Source organism: Elephantulus edwardii, unplaced genomic scaffold, assembly GCF_000299155.1.
Source record: "Elephantulus edwardii isolate Elephantulus edwardi_28Jun2011 unplaced genomic scaffold, EleEdw1.0 scaffold00010, whole genome shotgun sequence".
NCBI classification, from domain to species: domain Eukaryota; kingdom Metazoa; phylum Chordata; class Mammalia; order Macroscelidea; family Macroscelididae; genus Elephantulus; species Elephantulus edwardii.
In genome coordinates, this window is record NW_006399760.1 from 9,991,559 (window position 1) to 10,012,836 (window position 21,278).

The 21,278-nt window shown below is 37.2% G+C and overlaps 1 protein-coding gene across 2 annotated transcripts in view; it reads left to right on the top strand.

Moving 5' to 3' along the window:
- The window catches only part of ARHGAP15 (Rho GTPase activating protein 15), a 948,827-nt gene that overhangs the window by 601,313 nt on the left and 326,236 nt on the right, over positions 1-21,278 (top strand). For both annotated transcript variants that reach the window (XM_006880749.1, XM_006880750.1), the window contains one exon: positions 7,219-7,317. In XM_006880749.1, the coding sequence (XP_006880811.1) occupies positions 7,219-7,317 (99 nt within the window). The remainder of the gene's footprint in view (positions 1-7,218; positions 7,318-21,278) is intronic.

A 21,278-nucleotide genomic window follows, 5' to 3' on the forward strand; every position in this document is an offset into this window, starting at 1 on the left:
TTGAAATGTTGGTCTAGAAATCCGAACTGTCAAAGGATGATCACATATTTATAGGTAAAAATCAAATGTTGTTGTTGTTATTGTTGTTGTTGATTGTCTTCAAGTCGAGCATGACTCATACCTACCCTGAACAAAAGGTCTTAAGCCCCCCCTACAACTATCAACATTTATGAGTTGAGACAATTTTTTAAAAATAAACCATGTTGACAATATAATTTTGCCTTTTTCTATCCACCATCCATTCATTAATGAGCTCTAGTAACTTAGTTCTAAGAACTTGTACTACCAACCCAAAGACACTGAGTTCAAACCCACCAGCTGCTCTACAGGGAAAGACGGACTATCTCCTCCTCTACAATTTACAGCCCCTGAAAACTTACTGAAGGGTCAGTTATGTGTCAATTCCAGTTTGAGAACACATAATAACAACTACCACACACCCATACACAAAGGATGTTCTAATGGCATAGTCTGTCAAGTGGTATTGCTCACCCAAAGGCTGTGCTTGCCTGACAATTCAAGTCCATGAGCAGTTCATTGTGAGAAAGACGAATACTCTCCTTCTCGGAAATCTACAGCATTGGGGAACCAGGTCTGCTATGAATTGAACTTCACTCAGTGGCAATGAGAAAGAGAGAGACTCATAGACTACTTCAGTTTATTAGAACATGTTCTGAAGAATGTGATATTTTTTTAGTTTAATTGGATATTACCCACTATGTCGTATGGTATGTCGTAGTCATACTATGGTAACAACCTACAGTGTTATGTTTTTCTTTATCCCTACTCAAAGTTTTTATAACATAAACTCAAACAATTAAATATTTTTTCAGAATTTAAAATCTAGAGCATTTGACAATTTCTGTTCATATGTACCTTCTAGTTGATTCCAACACATAGTGATCCTATCAGACAGAGTAGAACTACCTTATAGAATTTTCTAGGCTGTAATCTTTACCATCACTGATCAGCAGCTCTTTCCTCCCATGGAACTTGCTGATGGGTTTAATAATTTCTGTTTATCTAGTGATGCTAAAATAGAAATACCAAAAGTGGTGTCATTCACTAACAAAAATTTCTTTTTCTAACGGTTCATGATAAGCAACTCAACGGCACACAACAACAACAACAACAGTTCATGGTACTGTAAGAAATCTGAATTGAGGATGTTTGCTCTAGGGAAAGGTCTTATCTCTCTGTCAGATTTTAAAGAATAGCCTTTTATTTTTTACATTTCTGTGCATCTGTTCCTTGATGATATTCATGTGGTATAACGTCTTTCTTTCCCAGACTCTACATCTAATGTGTGTGTGTGAAGTGATTAGTTTAAGACATGTTTTATATTGATACATTCTCATTAACATAACAAAGAAAATCCTTTTACAAAATATAGGGGTTAGGATTTACACCACATGTTTGTAGGAGACACAATTCAATCCACACCAGAAAACATTATGATAGTGCTTGAAGTTGTAATGGCACTGGAAATAGCTTTGTAGGCTGGCTATCAAGTTATACACAGTCACTGTATTTTCTGCTTCTTATTTCTTGCTTTTCCCTAACATCTTGGTGTCTAAACATTCCTTAAACTGCTCCTTCAGCTTCCAATACATTCTTTGAGTATCTTCCCTTATCCTATAACAACCTGCAGAAAAATTCTCCTTTGCTTAATATCGCCTCAACATTGGTTTGGTTTTCTATTTCCCTATGAACTTGCAGAAACAAAGTTATACAAGTGTTCAGGTCTTTCATTCATAGGGTAGCTATGAGTTGTCTATGATTCAACAACACTTAATAACAACAACAACAATGAGAGAGTTCTGTTGGCAATAATGGATAAAAAGTTATACTACCAAGCAAAAGGTGAGCCATTTTAATCTGAGGTCCTCAGGCCTGGTTTTAACTGTTTTTGATCAAACATTCTTCTAAGTGGTATAGCACTGATCTGTCCATTTGCTGTAGAGAAGTAACTCATGTTTGCTGTGATGCTAAACACTGTGACACTGATGTATCAGTTGTGATAATGCTTGTCCATGGTGGACAGTGTTTAATGGAGCTCCCCTGTTAAAACAGGCTTGGAAGCAGAAGTGGAATCCATTTCTGAAATAGCTTGCCTTTGGAAACTCTATGAACTTTGAGAATGGAGGAAAGTTATACAGTGTTTGTGTCTTCTGTTCATAGGGTTGCTATGAGTCGTCTATGACTTGACTGTACTTAATAACAAAAACAATAATTTTTCTTATTTCTTGCTCCCCTCCAGTTCCTTGGAGATATATATATATATCTATGTCTATCTCTATCTATCTATATCTCTATCTATCTATCTATCTAGTTGTAGGCATTCTTCTTTTCCTTTTAAAAAATTACTAGAATAGCTGCAGTGGCCTTGTGTCCTAAAAGCCAAGTATCATAATTTTGAAAAGCATGTGGAGACTGTCTCCCTGGGTAAATGATGATAACACTGTCACATTATTTGAGCATTTAACTGCCTCTATTGAGCAGTTTTCCTCATAGTTTTGATTCATTTGGAATCTAACTGACAAAGATCCCATTACTGGATGTTCTTACCACAATTTGTCAAAAAATATATCGCAGAGATGAGAGAGAATGAAGCTAATTTGTAATCTGGGAGATTTAACCTGGTTATGCTGATGAACTAACTAAATAGGTCAAAAGTTTGAGAGCTTAGAGATTAAAACCCAGCATTTCCTGGTTAAACTCCAATTCATTATGTAAACAACATGATTTATAAGTGCAGTCATGTGGAAGGTCTATTTGTTTTTCTCACCAAAAGATGCTTTCAAAGAAAAATTGCAGAAAATGGATTTTCTCCAACCAATGTGTTGCCTACCACTCCTGGTATAAGTGCTGAAACGGTAGAAGGAAGATATAATGCTTGCACTAGCCAAGGCCATAGGCATTTGCAGAGGATTCAAAAAATATTGGCACCCCTAGAAAGAGGTGTTTTCTAAATAATAAAAGTTGTTAAGAGAGGAAGAAAGGATTGCCAGTGAGCCCACAGATGGGAATATAGGTGGGGAGCCGGAGCCCAGGGTTTTGGGACTGCTCCCTTTATTGGAATACCATAAGGAAGGGAGAAGGAGAAAGAATCCTTAACGCTGTGCCAGGACAACAAGCCTGAAAGGTTGGGGGGCAAAAGCTAGTTCACTAATTCATGCCAAGAAAACAAAACTCTCTCACTCCCTCATCCTTTCTTACACTATTTAAGACAGAAGATGTGTGTTCCCTGTAATTTAATGGCCCACTTAGAGTATCAGACTTAGGACCATATCATGTCTACAGATTGAGGGCAATCCTACAACACCTCTCAAATTTGGCAGCTGAAATTTAGCTACATCTCTAATTTTCTTTCTTTGGCTAGATCTTTTCAGTTTGATTTCATGTACAACATTATCTTTTCTGTGTTACAAAATTCCTCTTATGTTGAAGGCTAATATTCTTTCAACTGGGTTAATGAAACTCAAGGTTCTTTCAGTTGTAACTGGTACAAATTTAAATAAAATGCAAAGTCAAGGACGGATTTTTGTGTGTGTTTTATTACAAATTCCAAGGGACAAGTTTAGTTTCAAGTATGACTGGGCCAAAAGGCATGTAAGTAGCAACTCCCTTATTATTAACTCCTATTGTCCTTTCTTTTGGCTTAATTTTCCAATGAGTCTTTTTTGCAAAGTTCTGGAAATAGGAACTTAGAATCTCAAGAGTTAACTAATTTGCTCTTGTAGAAGGAGATTCATCTTTCTGTGTAGAATCAGAAAATGTATCAGAAACTACTTAACTGGACTTGGGGGTATGTATTCATGCCTGAATCAAATATGGTGCCCAGGAGATGAAAGAAATGGTTAAACCTAGAGTGGCAATTGATAAGGTCAAAATCAAAACAAATGGCAAAAAATGAGGAGAAAATGCCATCATTAAAGGAAAGTCAGAGTGCCTTCATGAGAAAATAGAAAAATAAGTGCTGGGCTACAAAACCAACAGATAATTGCCATACTTTTCTGAACCATAATGTGTGATTAAGTCCACCAAAAGCTTCAAAGGAGAAAGACGCTCAACCTCCACCTCAGTAAGCCAAAGGAAGGTCTGCTAGGAGTAGGCTCAAAATCAATGAGTTTGAGTTTCTTTAGTTTGAACTTGAAATTTTTTTATTATTAATTTTAATGAAAGTTTATAGAGACTTTGGATTTCCATTCATTCATCATTGCACTTTTCTCCCTGCCAACCACTCCTCCCCCACCCCAATTTGCTCTTCTCTTTGAAAAGTAAAAGAAAAATTCTTTCACTGTTACACAATCCCTCCCCTCAAGTCCACTGGATTATACTGCCTTCATTCTGGACTCCTGCCATGACAATAATATTTAATCCTATATCCCTGTAAACAGTTCTCACTTTCATGTTTCGAACTTGAAATCTTATAAACACAAGCTTTATGATGCACGTTGCATCTCCTTTAAGATATAAATATGTGAAAATGTTAAATCAGATAAGTTGTTACCAAATATTTTTCCCAGATTTTCATTTTACCTTGTTAGAGACTTTTTTAAATATGTGTACAAATTTGATTCTTAGAAGGCCCCACTCTTCTATTTTATTCTCTCGTAGTTGTAGGGTTTTTGTTATATTGGAAGACTGTTCATACTGTGGATTAGAGCTTCTAGACTTCTTCCAAGCTTTTCTATGATGAGTATATAGAGACATCATGTCACCCAAGCAACAATAACAAAGTTCAGTAGAGCAGCAAACAATAAATGCTGGTGAAGTTGTGGAGAGATTGTAACTCTAATATAATGCTGGTGGAAGTGTAAAATGGTCCAACTCTATGGAAGTTGGTTTAATACTTTCTCAAAAAGTTGGAAATAGAAATATCCTTTGACCCAGCAGTTACACTTCTGGGAACATATACCCTATAGAAACCAGAATTGGCACCTAAACAGATGTATGCACACCTATGTTCATTGCTGCATTACTCACAATAGCAAAGAGATGAAAACAACCCACGTGCCCATAAAAAAAAAAGCATAAAAATACTATGGTATATTCACACAATGGAATACTATGCAGTCCTGAAAAATAATGAATTAATAAAACATTATACAACATGGGTGACTCTGAAGGACATTGTGTTGAATGAAATGTCTCAGTATCAAAAGGGAAAACACTGCATAACAGCACTATTATGAAGCACAACTGACATTGGAGGATGGGAGGAGAATAGGCAAAGAATGAATAGATAATGGACACTGATTGGAACAGATGAGGGAGAGAACTGTTTCAAAGGAATATATGATTAGGCATATAAGTAAGACAACGTTCCAGAATAAGGGGTACATTGCAAAGAGGACTGAGAGAGGGGGAGAGGCATGAAGGAAAGGAGGAAATTGCACAACAATGGATGAATATTTTTTAAAAGAAAAAGTGAAAGGGGGGAAAGAAGAAAGAAGGGACAGAGGGAGAGGGAGTAAAATATGCAAGAATGAGTGAATGAATGAATGAAAATCCAAATCCAATTTTTCTGTAAACTTTCATTAAAATCACAATTAAAATAATTAGAAAGAAAAGAAGTACCATCAGAAAAGCAGAGCAAGGGAGATGATATACAGAATGCCTATTGGAAGTGGTGTCTTTTTTTCAAAAGGTGGGTAGTAAAGGCCACAATAAGAAGGTGGTGTACAATGTAAGTGAAAGATTGTATAAAACACAATGTATATGACTGAAACATAATGAAAAGGAATTACTAAATGAAAACCAACTAAAAATATTTTTAAATATAAAATAAAGAATACAGCCATTATTTTTTTTTAAAGGTGGTGCTTTATCAGACATGTAGAGCAATAAAATTCTACACAAAGGAAATTGTATGTGCCATGTCCCCTCGGCTGACCTGTCTTTGGCATGAGTGAAATATGGCAATGTGGGCAGGGGAAGAAAGAAAGAAAATGAGACCTCTAACTGGGGAAGGATCATGGAAACACCTTGCAAATTATGATAGGGATTTGAATTTTATTTTCAATCTAATCAAGATAGGAGACTTTGAGAGCACTAATATTGTGTCTTTACCTATAAAAAATAATCAATGGGTGGGTAATACAAGCCAGAGACTATGCTGAAGACTGGTAACTATAAGAAGACTTTGCTGATTCAGGAACTAGGTACATATTTTGAAAGAATATGTTTCATATATTATAAGTGTTGATATGCAATTCAAGGTTGCAGAAATAATGTTCTAAACCAAAAGGCTAGGCTAAAATTTCACAAAGTTGTTCTCTAAACAGTCGAGTTTGAAGACATGTTTTTTGAAACAATAGGAGCTCATTCAAACTAGTTCAAGATATGAGACATCATCCATTCCCTCTCAGATATACAATGCATAATCCTAAAAATAAAACATACATTAAATATCTCTAAAAATAAACATACATTAACAAAATCCATTTAATTTTGTTTAAGTCAGTGTTTAAACAATTTTTTTTAATCACTGACTCTCCCCACTCCACATCCCTCACCCCCCACACACACACACCCACACAGTTCCCTCCCGGCTTGCCCTACAGTCACCTCATAACACCCAAGGCACTGATTTTCAGAAGAATCCATGCTACAAGGCAGAGATAGGAAGGAAAGATTTTGTGGAGAAAGCAAAGCATGATCTAAGTCCAGTCTTTAAAGTAAGATGATACTTAGATTAGTGAAGAGGAAGGACATTCAAGTCAGGAGAAAGTATAAATCACTGACTCCAAAGGGAGTCTCTTGAAGTTGCCTCTTCAAATAGTATTGCATTCCAAAATGAATATTCCAAATGTAATGATAACTGTATTATCATTTTGATGGGCATTGGTAGACTTGTTCTGAAAGACTCAAGATAGCAGAAATGAGGTCAAATATTGTGTGGGAGTTTTCTCAGTCCCTCGACATGATAGTATAGGTGACTAAGTTAAAGCCCAGAGAGACTATTGCTTACTCAGTCAACCCAGCCTAATCGATGACAGAGTGTTAGTTTCCCTGCTGTGGGGCCAGGGTCCTCTTCCATAAAGGAGGGAGTTATGGTCTTTCTGTGTCTGTGATTCACACTTTGGAATTAAAGCAAAAAATCAATTCTTCCACAAGATGAAGATTTCGGCATGCAGCAGATACGGAAACAATCAGATTAAAGAAGACTACAAATTTGGATTTTAATGAGGCTCGTCTTTGTTACTTTTGCAGATCAAATTTTTGGCTCTCATCTGCACACAGTGTGTGAACGTGAAAATTCCACAGTTCCGTGGTTCGTAAGGGAGTGTATTGAAGCAGTAGAAAAAAGAGGTAAGTAGCTGGATACGCAGCAATCTGTCCCTTTATGACCATCGGTGTTCAAGGTAACAGTGCCACTAAGATTGTCTGGGAAGCCATACAATTAAAAACCTGACTTTTGTTCATTAGTTAAGAGGATCAGATTTCATATTGATTTCAGCTTGGTTTTTACAATAGGGACATTAGTAATTTCCACTAATGTTCTTTCTTGTAATATTTTGTCTGTTTGACATGCTGTTGATTCAATTGCAAACTTCTTGTTTTCAAGCCAGTGATAAAACATTCATAAAATATCAGCACTCATGCTATTTAGAACCCTCTGAACATTCATGCTGGTAGACAGAGTGCCAGAACATTTTTTGGTAAGCCCCCAATATTGTGGAAGTGAAGCAAATAGTGTTCCTACGTGCAAGCAATGATATTCTACCGTCCACGTGTTTCTGCTCAGCACAACACGTGTCTAAGTACTTTTCCTGGAACAATTAGCACACACCTCCAGTGTTAAGATGACCTTTGATTCCTCTATTTCAACATTCTGAGGGGTTTTTTATCTGAAATTGTTTCAGTTTACAGAAGAGAACAAAACAAAACCAAATTGACTCATCATTTCAATGCTTGTCTATCTGCAGTGTGTTTTTCCTTCAAACTATTACTTCATTCCTTCAAGGTCACTTTCTTCTGGTAGATACATCCACTAGACATAGAATCTTAAAAAAAAGTATTGTATAAAAATGTGTAGCTTCATCACCATCTGTTGCAAGTTTACAGCATATTTCCAGGATCTAGGGGGCTATATATCATGTAAAAGATAGAGGTGTTTTCAGAAAAAGAACTGGTGAACCTATTCATATTTTCAGCCCCTTGTCTCTTAAAACAAAACTAAGTGGGGGGGAAAAAACCTTTACCAAGTTATCTGCTGGGGGAAACCATTTTAATTCTCAGAGTGTTACCTGGCTTTATTATAAAAGCATAATAAAAATGGTCTGCAATTTCCAAGTTCTGGAAATTCATACTTTAATTATATTGTAAGGACAGCCTTGGGATCCTATTATTCCCATATCGGTAGGGAATGAGAGAATAACAAGAAGAAGAAGAGTGTGTAGGGAGAGTGGATAACGACAGTGCCTTCAGAGGAAAGCATATCAACACATCAGGGAGAAGAGCAAAGAGTAGAAACAGAGAGGAGAAACAGTAAAAGCCAAATGAACACGTGAAGGGGTGTCTGTGAGGGATGAATTTGATTGAGCCTTACAGAAAATGTGTTTTTGCCACATATTGCAATCTCACTTAATTTTATAAATATAAATTTTAGGAATATTATCCAATATGTACTTAACTCCAAAATGGACCACTAAAAGTATTATAATGTTAGACACAGTAGCTGAAATTAGCATCCTCTCCAGGAACACTTCATTCACTTCTAAACACCCAGGACTGACAGTGTGAGCACACTCATTGTAAACCAAAAATCCAAATAGTGCTTTTGGGGAAGCTGTACTTAATAAGATGTGTATGCATATGGAAAAAACTCTCTATACCTCTCCATTATTGTAAAGTCCCTCGGCAAATTGGAAAGCTCTGCGAGATGCAGCCATGCAGCACGCAGATACTGTAATATTGTAGAAGGGAAATGGTCTAAAAATAGAAACGATATCTTTTGTTGGTGGCTTTTCGTTTGTGAATTTTAATAAAATAAGACAATGTTTCTGCTGACAGGCATAATCATATCTAGCATTACATTTCACTGTCCCAGTGTTTATTTTTAAAATGAATATGTAGATCTAGCACTAAACAGTCGTTAATCACACATATGATTATTAAAATAATTCCTAAGCATTTAAAATGAAAGTCGAAGACTTTACAATTCTACAAAGCAACTGATAATTCAAAGCACTTTGGCAGTATGAGCCTAAAAGAGCTCTATGAAAATGTTCAATCAAAACGCAGAGGTGCAAGATAAACCTCTTACGTCACTGCAAGATTTACAAGTGTGTACTTTTGGTTATATTTTCTACGATCATTTTCTTGGATTAATATTTTTACATTTGTATGCCAATTGTATTTACTCAAAATGTTGTTTTTCCTCAATTCTGGCATAAAGAACCCCAGGACAGAAATAATTTATGTGAATCTAAGTCCAATGTTTATGCAGGCTTCTGATGACATTTTATGCTGGGGTTGGTATTAGAAAGTAGCATATAAAAGTGCCAAGTCTCTCAGCATGCCTGGGACTCAGTGTATCTGAAGCCCTTCTTTTAATGGCTAGTTCCTCCTCCAGCCAAGATACTCTACTGCAGAGTCATGGGAAATGCTTATGGACCTGTTGTGGGAAAATCCCATCTAATGAAAACTGTGTGCTTATTTCCAGTCTTTGAGGCTTCGAAGACCTCAATACTAATTTCTTTTCTTCCTTTGTTTTCCCCTTCACTTTATTTTTGCCATCCCTTTTAAAAATCAGTAAGCTGTAACCAAATTTCTAAAAGAAAATTACTGAATGATTAGTTTAAAATGGAATAGTAGGAAGCAGATCTAATCATTTCATTAGTCAGTTAGCTAGTCTTACCCACTTGTCCTCGTATATTGCATGTTGGACTGCCAACTTAAAGGCTGATAGTTCAAATCTACCAGCAGTCTCCCCTCATTATGATTTATAGTGTTAGAAACTCAATAGTGGGTCATTATGAGTTAAAAAAGACTTGATGGCAGTGAATCTGCTTGCCTTTGACAGAACTAAACAGCTATTTCTTCTTTAGTGTCCCCAGGGAAATCATACCCACCACTTAGCCCAAGATACTTTATACATTGTTGGTAAAAAAAAGCATTATTAATAGTTACATTTTAAATTTTGCATTTCTTGGACACAGCTAGAAGAAAATCTATCAGTGAGCCTAATATAAACCAATTTAGCAGGTAACTTGTCTAGTATGTTTCCTTATTTAATGTTGATTCCCTTTCTACTTCTAAACCACTCCCCCTCACCAACTACTGTAGCTAGATTGAAGAATTTTCTGTGTTTTCTAACATTGTCAGCTTAATATAGAAGATATATAAAACTAGAAGGGAAGACTGCAAGGAGGAAGTTAACATGGACTGCTAGGAAAACAAACAGATTTGTCCTGAAAGGGTTAGACCGGATGGCTCCTTGAAGGCAAGGATTCTGAGGCTCCGTCTAACATACTTTGGACATGTTGTGAGGAGAGACCAGTCCTTAGAGAGGGACATCATGCTTGGGAGGGCGGAGGGACAGCACAGGAGAGGAAGGCCCTCTATGAGGTGGATTGATTCAGTGACTGGGATAATTGGGATGGGAGTGTCGGAGACAGTGCGATTGGCACAGGACAGAGTGGAGTTTAGGGCTGTTGTACATAGGGTCGCTATGAGTGGCAAGCGACTTGACGGCACATAACAACAACAACATGTGGTTCAATCTCTGTCTCCCTGCCTTCCTAGGTGCTGACTATGCATACGAGACATTTTAACCAGTCATTTAAAAATTCAACTTTTAGTTTCCTCTTCAAAAGTGATTTCTGTAAAAAAAATATTGAATCATTGCTTTTAGCTCATGTTCAATACATGCCTTTGGTTGCTGCTTGTTGCTTTTCAGTTGACTCCAGCTCCAGGCAGCCTTAGAGGAGCAGAAGGAGGTGTGGCCCAGTCCTGCAGCACCTTCTCGATCAATGGTGGATTTGTGTGCACTTTCGTGGGTATTGTGTTAGTCCATTTCACTGAGACTTTGTGCTGTCTTGTGACTCTCTGTGACCTTCTACTTGACCAAACATGATGCCCTTTTGTTAGCAGATAAAGTGTTTAATTATTTTATATTCGAAGTATGTGAGCCTCCAAATCCTTCCCTGTGACATAAATCCCTACGCTCTCTTCTAGGGAACATTGTGATTGTATTTCTAAGACTTATTGGCCATTCTTCATCTAACTTCTTGTTCATTTATTTAGTCCCTAGCATGCTTTCCTGAACACTGCAGAACAAACACATCAATTCTTCTGTATCCCTTTTATTTTTAACCTTTTAGTTTGTTTTGATTTTTGAAGTTTAAAGAATAACTGCATGGAGGAAAGCCTGGTGACATATATATGGATGGAGATATAAGCAGTGAGAAGCCCTCATTTTTCATTGCTTTAGAAAAAAAATGGTGGACACTGATATCAAATGCATATAGGAGTTGCTTATGCACATCTCTTGGAGTCAAAGAACTCGGAGAGATGAACTAAACAAAGTGTATTGTCTAAATCTATATAATAAGAATATAAGCTTCCTTCCAAAGTTCTTTTTAAACAAAGTATGTCATTAACTAAATTTGTGAAGATTCAGTCTCTGAAAAGTCTTTTATAGTATTAGACACAAAGAAAACATTTAATAAATATTTGTTTGATGAATGAATAAACGCTCAGGTGCTACTGGATTGAAGGAGGAAAGTACTTTTGTAGTATTTACAGTGTTCCAATCGCTATGGCTTGATTTAGAGAACACAGAGATTTACATTAAACAGACACATACATGAATATATTAGTGTAAACTAGAGAGTACTATGAAAGGAAATAGACTTTATAAGGATAATATATGCTATAATAATCAACACATCACAACAAGTCCTGAATATCAGGGCATATTTGTCTGGTTTTATATTCCTGATAAGACCTCAAGAAAAGTTTTATTGTTGTTATTATTAGGTGCCTTTGAGTTGAGTACAACTCATAGTGATCCTATGAACAACAGAAGTGAACTCTGTCCTATCCTGTGATGGTCTCAAAATTTCTGACATGAAGTTGCTGTGTCAATCCATCTGGTTAAAGGTTTTCCTCTCTTTCACCTAACTCCCACCTTTACAGACATGATGTTCCACTCCAAGGAATAGTTTCTCTTAACAATACGTTCTAAGTATGTACGGAAGAAGCTTAGTCATCTTTGCCTCCAGGGAACATTCTGGCTGCATTTTCTCCAAGACCTATTTGTTTTTAAGGCTGTCCATGAATATTACTTACTCTTCTTCAAAACCACAGGTCAAAGGCACCATTATTCATTGTCCAGTTTTCAGAAGCATAGTTAATTACTGAAAAGAACATGGCCTGAATCAGCTGCATCTTACTCTTCAAATGAACATATTATTTCCTCAGTAATTTGGAGAGATTCCTGACAGCAGTTTTCCATTGCCATGTGTCCCCTGCTCTCCTATTGCTGGTACCAAGGATGTTGGCTGTGGATCCAAGTAAGATAAAATCATTGATAATTTCATTCTTTTCTCCATCTATCATGATGTTGCTTATCAGCCCAAGGTGAAAATTTTAATTTTCTTGATGCTGAGATGTAATCCACATCAGAGTCTTACAGTCCTCTATCTTCCACAACAAGTATTTCAAGTCTGCCTCACTTTAAGTATGTAAGGTTAAAGAACACAGAACACAGGTCATTGATGATTCTTCGTCCAATCTTGAAGCCACATTCTTCTTTGTTGAGACCCATTCTCAAGTTATTTGTTCAGCCAATTGATTGAGTATGTATCGAGGAAGGAAACTGTCTTGACATATATCTTTCTTAATTATGCACAATGTAGTATTCCTTTGCTCTATTCCCACATCCACCTCTTGGTATACATATAGGTTTTGCATGAGTACAATTAAGTGTTCTGGGATTCCTATTCTTCTGTTAGCCGTATTTTCTTTTATAATTCATACAATCACATACCTTTACAGAGTCAATAAAACACAAGTAAGCATTCTTCCAGTATTCTGTACTTTCAGCCAGACTTAATCTGACATCAGCAACGATATCCCTGGTGCCACTGACTGTTTTAAAACTCAGCTTGAACTTCTGGTAGCTGTCTGCAAATGTACTGTCTAGCCATTCTTTTTATAATCTTCTGCAATATTTTGCTTACATGTGATATTAGTGATGTTGTTCAATACATTCCACATTCTTTTGGATCACCTTTATTGGGAATTGGAGAAAATACAGATCAGACAATCACATGGTATACTATACCAGAAATGACAATTAGCGAAAGAATGGTGTTGTAGTTAAAAAGACAATATCAAGGTCCAAACTTAAGTATAATGTTGTGATTGATAGGATGTTATACATATGCATATAAGAAAGATGTATTAATACAGCTATTATTCAAACACATGCACAAATAGGAGGAAATAGAGTATTTTTATCAAACTTTGCAGTCCAATATTGACCAAACATGCAAACAAGATGCATTAACAATAATTGGTAATTGAAATTCAGAAGTTGAAACAATAAAAAAGGAAAGGTGATACAACATTACTTACTAGTCTATGTCCAGGTGTCCACCCTGGTTCTTTGGAAGCTCTACATGAATTTCTGAAAACAGCAGAAGTACACTATGCAGGTATTAATACTGGCCCAGTTCAAGAAAGAAAGAGAGAGAGAGAGAGAAAGAAAGAAAGAGAGATGTTATGAAAGCATCAGTGATGTAGGAACATGATCCTATGCTGCAATTTGTCCTTTGATGTGAGAATTGAACGGAAATGGCAAAGAGTTTAGGAGACAGAGTTTTTAGTGCAGAAATTATTTATCATTTATTTGATGCCTTTACAAATATAGACAAGAGTGCAAAAAAAAAGAAAAGAAAGGAAGGAAGGAAGGAAAGAGAGAGAGAGAGAGAAAGAATGAATGAATGAATTTAAGCATATAGCAGTGTTTCCCTGCAAGATGAAGATCCTCCCTAAGTTTATTTTCAATCGTCAAGATCTAATAGTGACTGGAAGAAGGTCAGGTCAAATATGGTATACCTATTGTTCACAGTTTATACCTATTGTTCACAGTTTATACCTATTGTTCACAGTTATAGTTTGCTTGGCCCCACAGTCAACACTCTTGGCACCAGTAGCCAGGAAATTAAAAAGTGCATTGCCATGGGAAAGTCTGCTGTTAGGGACTTCTCCAAAGTACTGAAGAGCAATGCTGTCTCTCTGGAGACTAAGGTGTGTCTGATACAAGCCATGGTCTTTGCTATCACTTGTTATGCATCAGTAAGTTGTACAATAACTAAGGAGGATAGAAGGAGAATTGATGCCTTTGATTTGTGGTGATCGAGAAGAGTATTGAGGGTACCATAGACTGCTAGGAAAACAAACAGATTCATCTGGGAAAGGGTCAAACTGAGTGGCTCCTTGGAGGCAAGGATTCTGAGGCTCCGTCTAACATACTTTGTACATGTTGTAAGGAGGGACCTGTCCTTGGAGAGGGACATCATGCTTGTTAGGGTGGAGGGACAGCGCAGCGGGGGAAGGCCCTCTATGGGGTGGATTGATTCAGTGACTGGGGTAACAGGGATTGGTGTATCGGAGACAGTGCGATTGGCACAGGACAGAGCAGAGTTTAGGGCTATTGTACATAGGGTCGCTATGAGTCGCAGGCATCTTGACGGCACATAACAACATATCAACATCTGTGTGCCAAGCAAAAATTTTGTTGATATTGGAATAGTGACAAGTATTGAAATAAACCATTAACTAGTGAATGTTGAAAAAAAAAGAAGTTTGTCAAAATTGAACTTATCCCTGGTGAATCTCCAAACGTGCGTGAAAGACACTTTGAAGCTATAGACATTCTTGTCAGCATGATCAGTAGAGAGTCGACTGACGCACCCAAAGACTGGTTTAGAGATGAAATGCAGTAAAGTGACTGTCAGCTTATTATGGACCTGAAGAAAGTATGCTTAATCATCTAATTTTTCCACATGGGGAAGGAAATGGATTAAATTCAATATATGTTGTATTCTGTATCACCCACAAAATACAATGCAAAAATCAAATGGACTATTTGGACATTGATGGACTTTTAAGAGTATAAAGGGGGAAAAATAGGTGTGTAAAATGTTTTCCTTGAGAAACCAAGAAACATACATTGGTTTGACAGTGGCCAATTACATATTCCCTATTCCCACAGTTCTAATGTTCCTGTTCACTCTCTACTGGCCGATGTTTTAAAATTTCCCCTTCCCAAAATTTGAATTTTTATTACAGATCTAAAGTTCTTTATATATAGTTGTTATTAAATGCCTTTGAGGCCTTTTTGACTCATAGAAACCCTATGTATATACAACAGCCTTATACCCTGTTCTATCCTGTGCCAACATTTTTCTCTCTGACAAACTTACTGCCATTACCCCAGTCACTGAATCAATCCATCTCATCGAAGGTCTTCCTCTCTTTCACTGTCCCTCTACCCTCCCAAGCATGATATTCCTCTCCAAGGACAGGTTCCTCCTTGCAAATGCCCAAAGTATGTCAGACGAAACTTCAGAATCCTTTCCTCCAAGGAGCAGCCTGGTTTCACCCTCTCTAGGACAGACTTCTTTGTTCTCCTGGCAGTCCATGGTATATTCAATACTCCTGTCCAGCACTATAGCTCAAAGGCATCAATTCTCCTTCCATCATTCCTAGTCATTGTCTGGTACCAGTCGTCAGGAGATAAAGAGATGTATTGCCCTGGGAAAATCTGCAATCAGGAGCTGCACCAAACCATTGTGGTATAGAAATGTCAGCTTAACAACTAAGGTGTGCCTAATTCAGTCACTTTTTATGCATCTGAGAAATGGACTATGAATAAGAATGACAGAGAAGAACTGATGCCTTTGAACTGTGGCATTAGAGAAGGGTACTGAATATCTCATGAACTACCAAAAGAACAAATAAATATGTTTTAGAGAAGGTACAGTCAGAGTACACCTTAGAGGCAAATGATAAAGCATCATCTTGCATATTTTGGTAGTGTTACTAAGAGAAGCTATTCTTTTGAGAAGGGGCATCATGCTTAGAAGGGTGAAGGTATAACCAAAGACAGGAAGACCCTCACCCAGGTGAATTGACAGTGACTGCAGCAATGAGCATGAATGGGACAGTTTGTGAGGATGACACAGAATAAAACACAGTTCAGTTCTGTTGTTCATGGGGTTGCTATGAGGCATGCTTGACTCGATGGCACATAACACAGCCAATTATTTGGCTAAATATTTGTCCTCCAAATTTCCTGGCATAGACTCATGAACACATCCAGGACTGCATCTGTTAGTTGAAGCATGTCAGTTGTTATCTCACTAATTCTTAGGGCCTTATTTTTTTGCCATTGTTTTTAGTATTGCTTCAACTTCCTCCTTCAATACCATAGACTCTTTTATATCTCTATCTATCTATCGATATATATGGTATATATAGATATATATATTTCTACTAGTTTATTTACAAAATTCCAATACAAATTTGAATACCATTAACTCTTGATTATACGGTACTGCTTGAAATGCTTCTGTGTCAACCTATTGTGATTGCATGTTCCCTCCATTTTCTTTTGATGCTTTCTTTCTGAATCATTCAGGATTTTGCTCATAACATCTTGTCATGCTGCAATTTATTTCTCAATTCTTTCAGCTTCAGAAATGTTGAATGAATTCCTCTCTTCTTTTTTTAAAAATTTTTTTATTAAATTTTATTAGTTTTAATGAACATTACAGAGATTTTGGGTTTTCATTCATTCATTGTTGCACTGTTTTCTCCACCCTCATCCCCAGTTCGTTCTTCTTCCCCCTCCCCCAATGTCTGTTTTAATTGTCCAATTGCCACAGTGCTTGTCAAAGCCAGTTCTGATTAATCTCCTTTGTCAGTGTGTCCCTTGCCATTCCCTATCACTCCTCCCTGAGAGAGACTTCACCCTGATTCATAAGGAAAAGGGGATGGCGTATTCTCTTAGCTACTTCCTGCTGAAAAGGGATGCTGTGGGTTTCAGGGTGAATGTCTTCTCTCACTACTCCAAAGGGCCCCCTTGGCAGTAGGAAACACATAGACTATTATGGAGATTGATTTTGGAATTTAGATGCACTGTTATCAATTGTGCTTAGCCGTACATATTCATATCCTTGAAGATGTATCATGGAAGTGTTGCAGCCTAGAAGATACAAACTTAACTAACAAGTTAAGAGTGCATGAGTCAAAAATTGAAAAGCAATAATATTCTGAGTAGAGGTTCTAATAGTGGCACAAATGAAGTTACAGAGGTAAGGTGGTTTCATTGCCATCCCTACTCTAACTTAATTCTTTTTTTTTAATTTAAATTTGTTATTAATTTCAGTGAAAATTTACAGAGGCTTTGGATTTCCATTCATTCATTATTGTAGATTTGTCCCCTCCCAAGGCTCCCCCCCCACCAGACATTACCCTCTTGGAAAAGTAAAAGAAAAGATTCTATCATTATTTTACAAACCTTCCCACAGGTCCACTCCACCATGTAGTCATCGCTCTAGACTCCTGTCATGACCGAAATACCTAATCACGTATCTCTTTTAAACAGTTTTCTCCCTTCTCTGTTTCAGAGCAGCATACATTATTGAACCCATCTTACTCAGTCTCTCCCCAACCCCAAGGACAGTCCCATTCTACAACAGTGGCACCATGCAATATTTGTCCCTTTGTGACTGGGACATTTCACTCAGCATAATGTTCTCCAGAGTCAACCATTTTGAGTAATATTGCATGAGTTCCTTGTTTTTTAATGCAGCATAGTATTCCATTGTGCGAATATACCACAGCTTCTCTAGCCATTCGTTTGTTGATGGGGAATTCCTCTCTTCTTATTCTCCAATTCCAGCTCTGTGCACATTCCATTATGAGAAGGAAAAGTTTAGTTCTGCCTTGTTTCCCAAGATTCTTTTATTTACACATTATAATACTGCAGTTTAAGAAGAAATCATGGGACTTCTTACATGAGATATTCAAAAGAGACGTACTTTAAATCAAAGCCAATCCTTTTCCTGCCAAACATGTATTGCTGGAGATATCCTTAAGTAATATCAAAGTAAACAAAATGGATGAATATATTGCTTTCCTAAAAAATGTTTTAGATGATCCAACAGAATACAGAAGTTACTGAAGAACAATCATTAATATTACACACAAATAAAGTTATGTTAAAGCTAGAAAGAATAAGGGAGAAGAAAGAAGAACTGATGCATTTGAATTGTTGTTGTTTGTTGTTAGGTGCTGTTGAGTAGCTCTCATGGGATCTTATGAACTAGGAGGTTGATGAAGAATATTAAAAGTCCTAGAGACTTCCAGAAGAATGAACAAATATGTCTTGGAAGGAGTATAGCTTGAGTATTCCTTTGAAATGAGAATGATGAGATTTTTTTACCTAACTCATTGAGGTGTATAACCAGGAAGGACTTCCACTGGGGTATCATGCTTGGTAAGATAAAAGCCAGAACAATAGAGGAAGTTCCATAACTTTATGCATTTGCTGAGAGGCTTTCACAATAGGCTCAAACTGTTAGTAAAGAACTGATCAGATGGCCCAGGATTGGGTAGGGCAAAACAGAACAAAAACAGTTTTGTTTTCTTTTACATAGGATCGCTCTGAGTCCACGTGACTCAATAGTAGGTATCTAACAACAGTGATAACAGTAAAACTGACCCTCTAGTTTTTCATTTGAAAGGAATTAGTACTAGTTTTCAGATAAAAAAACCCTTTCACTTCATTTACTATACCATTCATCCTGTGGAATATAGCTTGACAATTGATTCTTCCTTCATGCTTACCTGTTCTGGTTAATATGGCCCCCAACTATTTAGCAAAATTAAAATGATATCATGGTTCCTAGTTTGATGATTCCAGGTGTAAGCAACTTTCAGAATAATAGCTCAGCAGATGCTAATCAACAAGAAGTTTGTCCTCTCTCATTTCTTTTTTTTTTTTTCCTGGAACACAGAATTCTGCGACAGGAATGGTACACAGAGTTACATACTTGACTTAGTGCCTAAAAGCCACCCTGGGATTCATAACCTTACTTAAAGATTTAAGAAAGACCTTTAGTCTACTTCTGAGAAGGTCTTTAGCCTCAAAAACTTTATCTCTCAACTTGACTTCTCAGCAGCTGTTATATTTTTTTGCTGTCGTTTGTTTGACAGGATCCAGTTATAGGTTCCGATGTCTGTTTAAAGAAACCGGGAGGCTGTTGGCTTTAAAATTCCCTCACTGCTTGTGTGATCAGCATTTTCCCAGGCTTTTCTACATAGTTTGCCAAGCAAAGGGACTGACCTTTTGTAGCAAACACTTTTTCATTTCAAAATGCTCACTTTGATTTTTGTCCCATTTTATGCTCATTCCAAACTGTTTACAACCCACTAAAAATGACTGTGAATTATATGTTTGTGTAATAGATTCCTTTTGTGGTCTAAGTGGAATGTTTACTTTGAACAATTAGTTATCTTTGGATAGATTATAGCAACTTGGGAAAAGAGGGGCTAAAATTATTATTATACCTTAGCTATTTCTTTTTGGTAATTCCTCAACTGTTTAATGAGGCTTGAGAGACTCTCACATTTTAAAGGGCCCATGATTTTGTAAGCAATTGATTTATCTCATTGTGTGAAATTTCTCTGGGTATGTTCATGTCATAAAGAGGTATGATTAGAGAGCTATTCCGGAATTTACGTACCTGTTTAAAACTCCAGAACATGCAATATATAGAGGTGAGTATTTACTGCACATGTTGTACCTGCACAGTATGTGTTATGTATTCATAATATAAATATTTTTATGTGCCCTGGAGTTAAAAACTACTCATAACTGACCCTCCAGCAGGTTTTTAGAGGCTGTGACTCGTAAGGGAGGAGATTGTCCATTTTTTACCCATGGAACAGCTCATGTATTCATACTTGCTTTTGTGTTGGCAGCTCAGGCCCTTCACCACTGGGCCACCAGACTCCTTACATAAATAATAAGCATGATTATGGCATAGTTATTACACTAAAGCAGAGCTCCATGGAGAACAGTACTGCTAGGCCATGCCTCTCTAGCAGCCCAGATCTACAGGATGGGCAATCTCTTCCCGTGTGATTTACAGCCTTTCAAAACCCTCCGGAGGGTCACACTGCCAATAACTTTTTTACTACTATACTAAATCCTACCAAGCATTATATATGTTAATATAACTGGGCTATTCCAGTACAGAGTCCTTTTCTTCATATCCGACTGAGTGTTCCTTTGAAATAATAAAACGTTACATAGTCATTTCCCATTGCCTCAGAATGCAGGCCCCTGAAGTATAGATCATATTGCCACCAAGAGACAAGCTTTGCTCTCAGTTCTGCTAATTTTGTCCTGTTCATTCTTTTCCACTTCGGGATAAGCTATTATACTTGGATCCAGGCACGCACTACAGGCTGATACTTCCATGAAGAATGTGCAATTTGTACTGTTTAGTTTGTGACGAGATTCTTGAAAACGTTTATAATTCTATCTTGTTCCATAGAGACTTCTTGCTGGTTTTATAAGCAGTGAGGCAGGAGAGGGGGGAAGGGTGGGAGGGGGAGTAACAAAAACAAAACAAACTGATAAAAACTACAAGGCAAAAAAAAGAAATAAAATAAAAAAATAAAAAAAATCAAGAGTTCAAGATAAGCACTTTTCCCCCAGAGAATATTTGTGGACCGAACAAAAATGTTTCTGAGGGTATTGACCTTTGTGGTTTGGTTTTTGTGATGGTGTTTTGTTGTTTTTAAGTTTCTGCTTTTCAAGCTTAACGTTCTACAGCTTCTAAGTGTGGGACAGAGATGCTCCTCAAACAAGCTCCTGCAAGTTCACAATGAATTGTCATTCGATTTTCTTTTTCATTTCAGTCAAGGCTCACCTCCTATTTTGATGTTGTGTTTTAATGTCCTTCCAATGACAGCCACCTTCCTGACAGTGATAGCACTGGACCAGGTCCTGGCTGGAACTGGCTCTTTGGGGTATTCAGGCTGGGGCCTCTGTGTCTGCTAGAAAGCCACAGTCAGAGCTAGAGGGAAAGACAAAATCAAAAAAGAGTAAACAGGAAGCAGCCAGCAAGAGTATAAAAGAGAAACTGGGAAAAGACAGCGCCAAGAAATCAGAGATGACAAGGTGGGGAGAGAGGGAAAAGCTGCGTTTGTGCAATTACAAGAACAAATGTGGCTCAAAG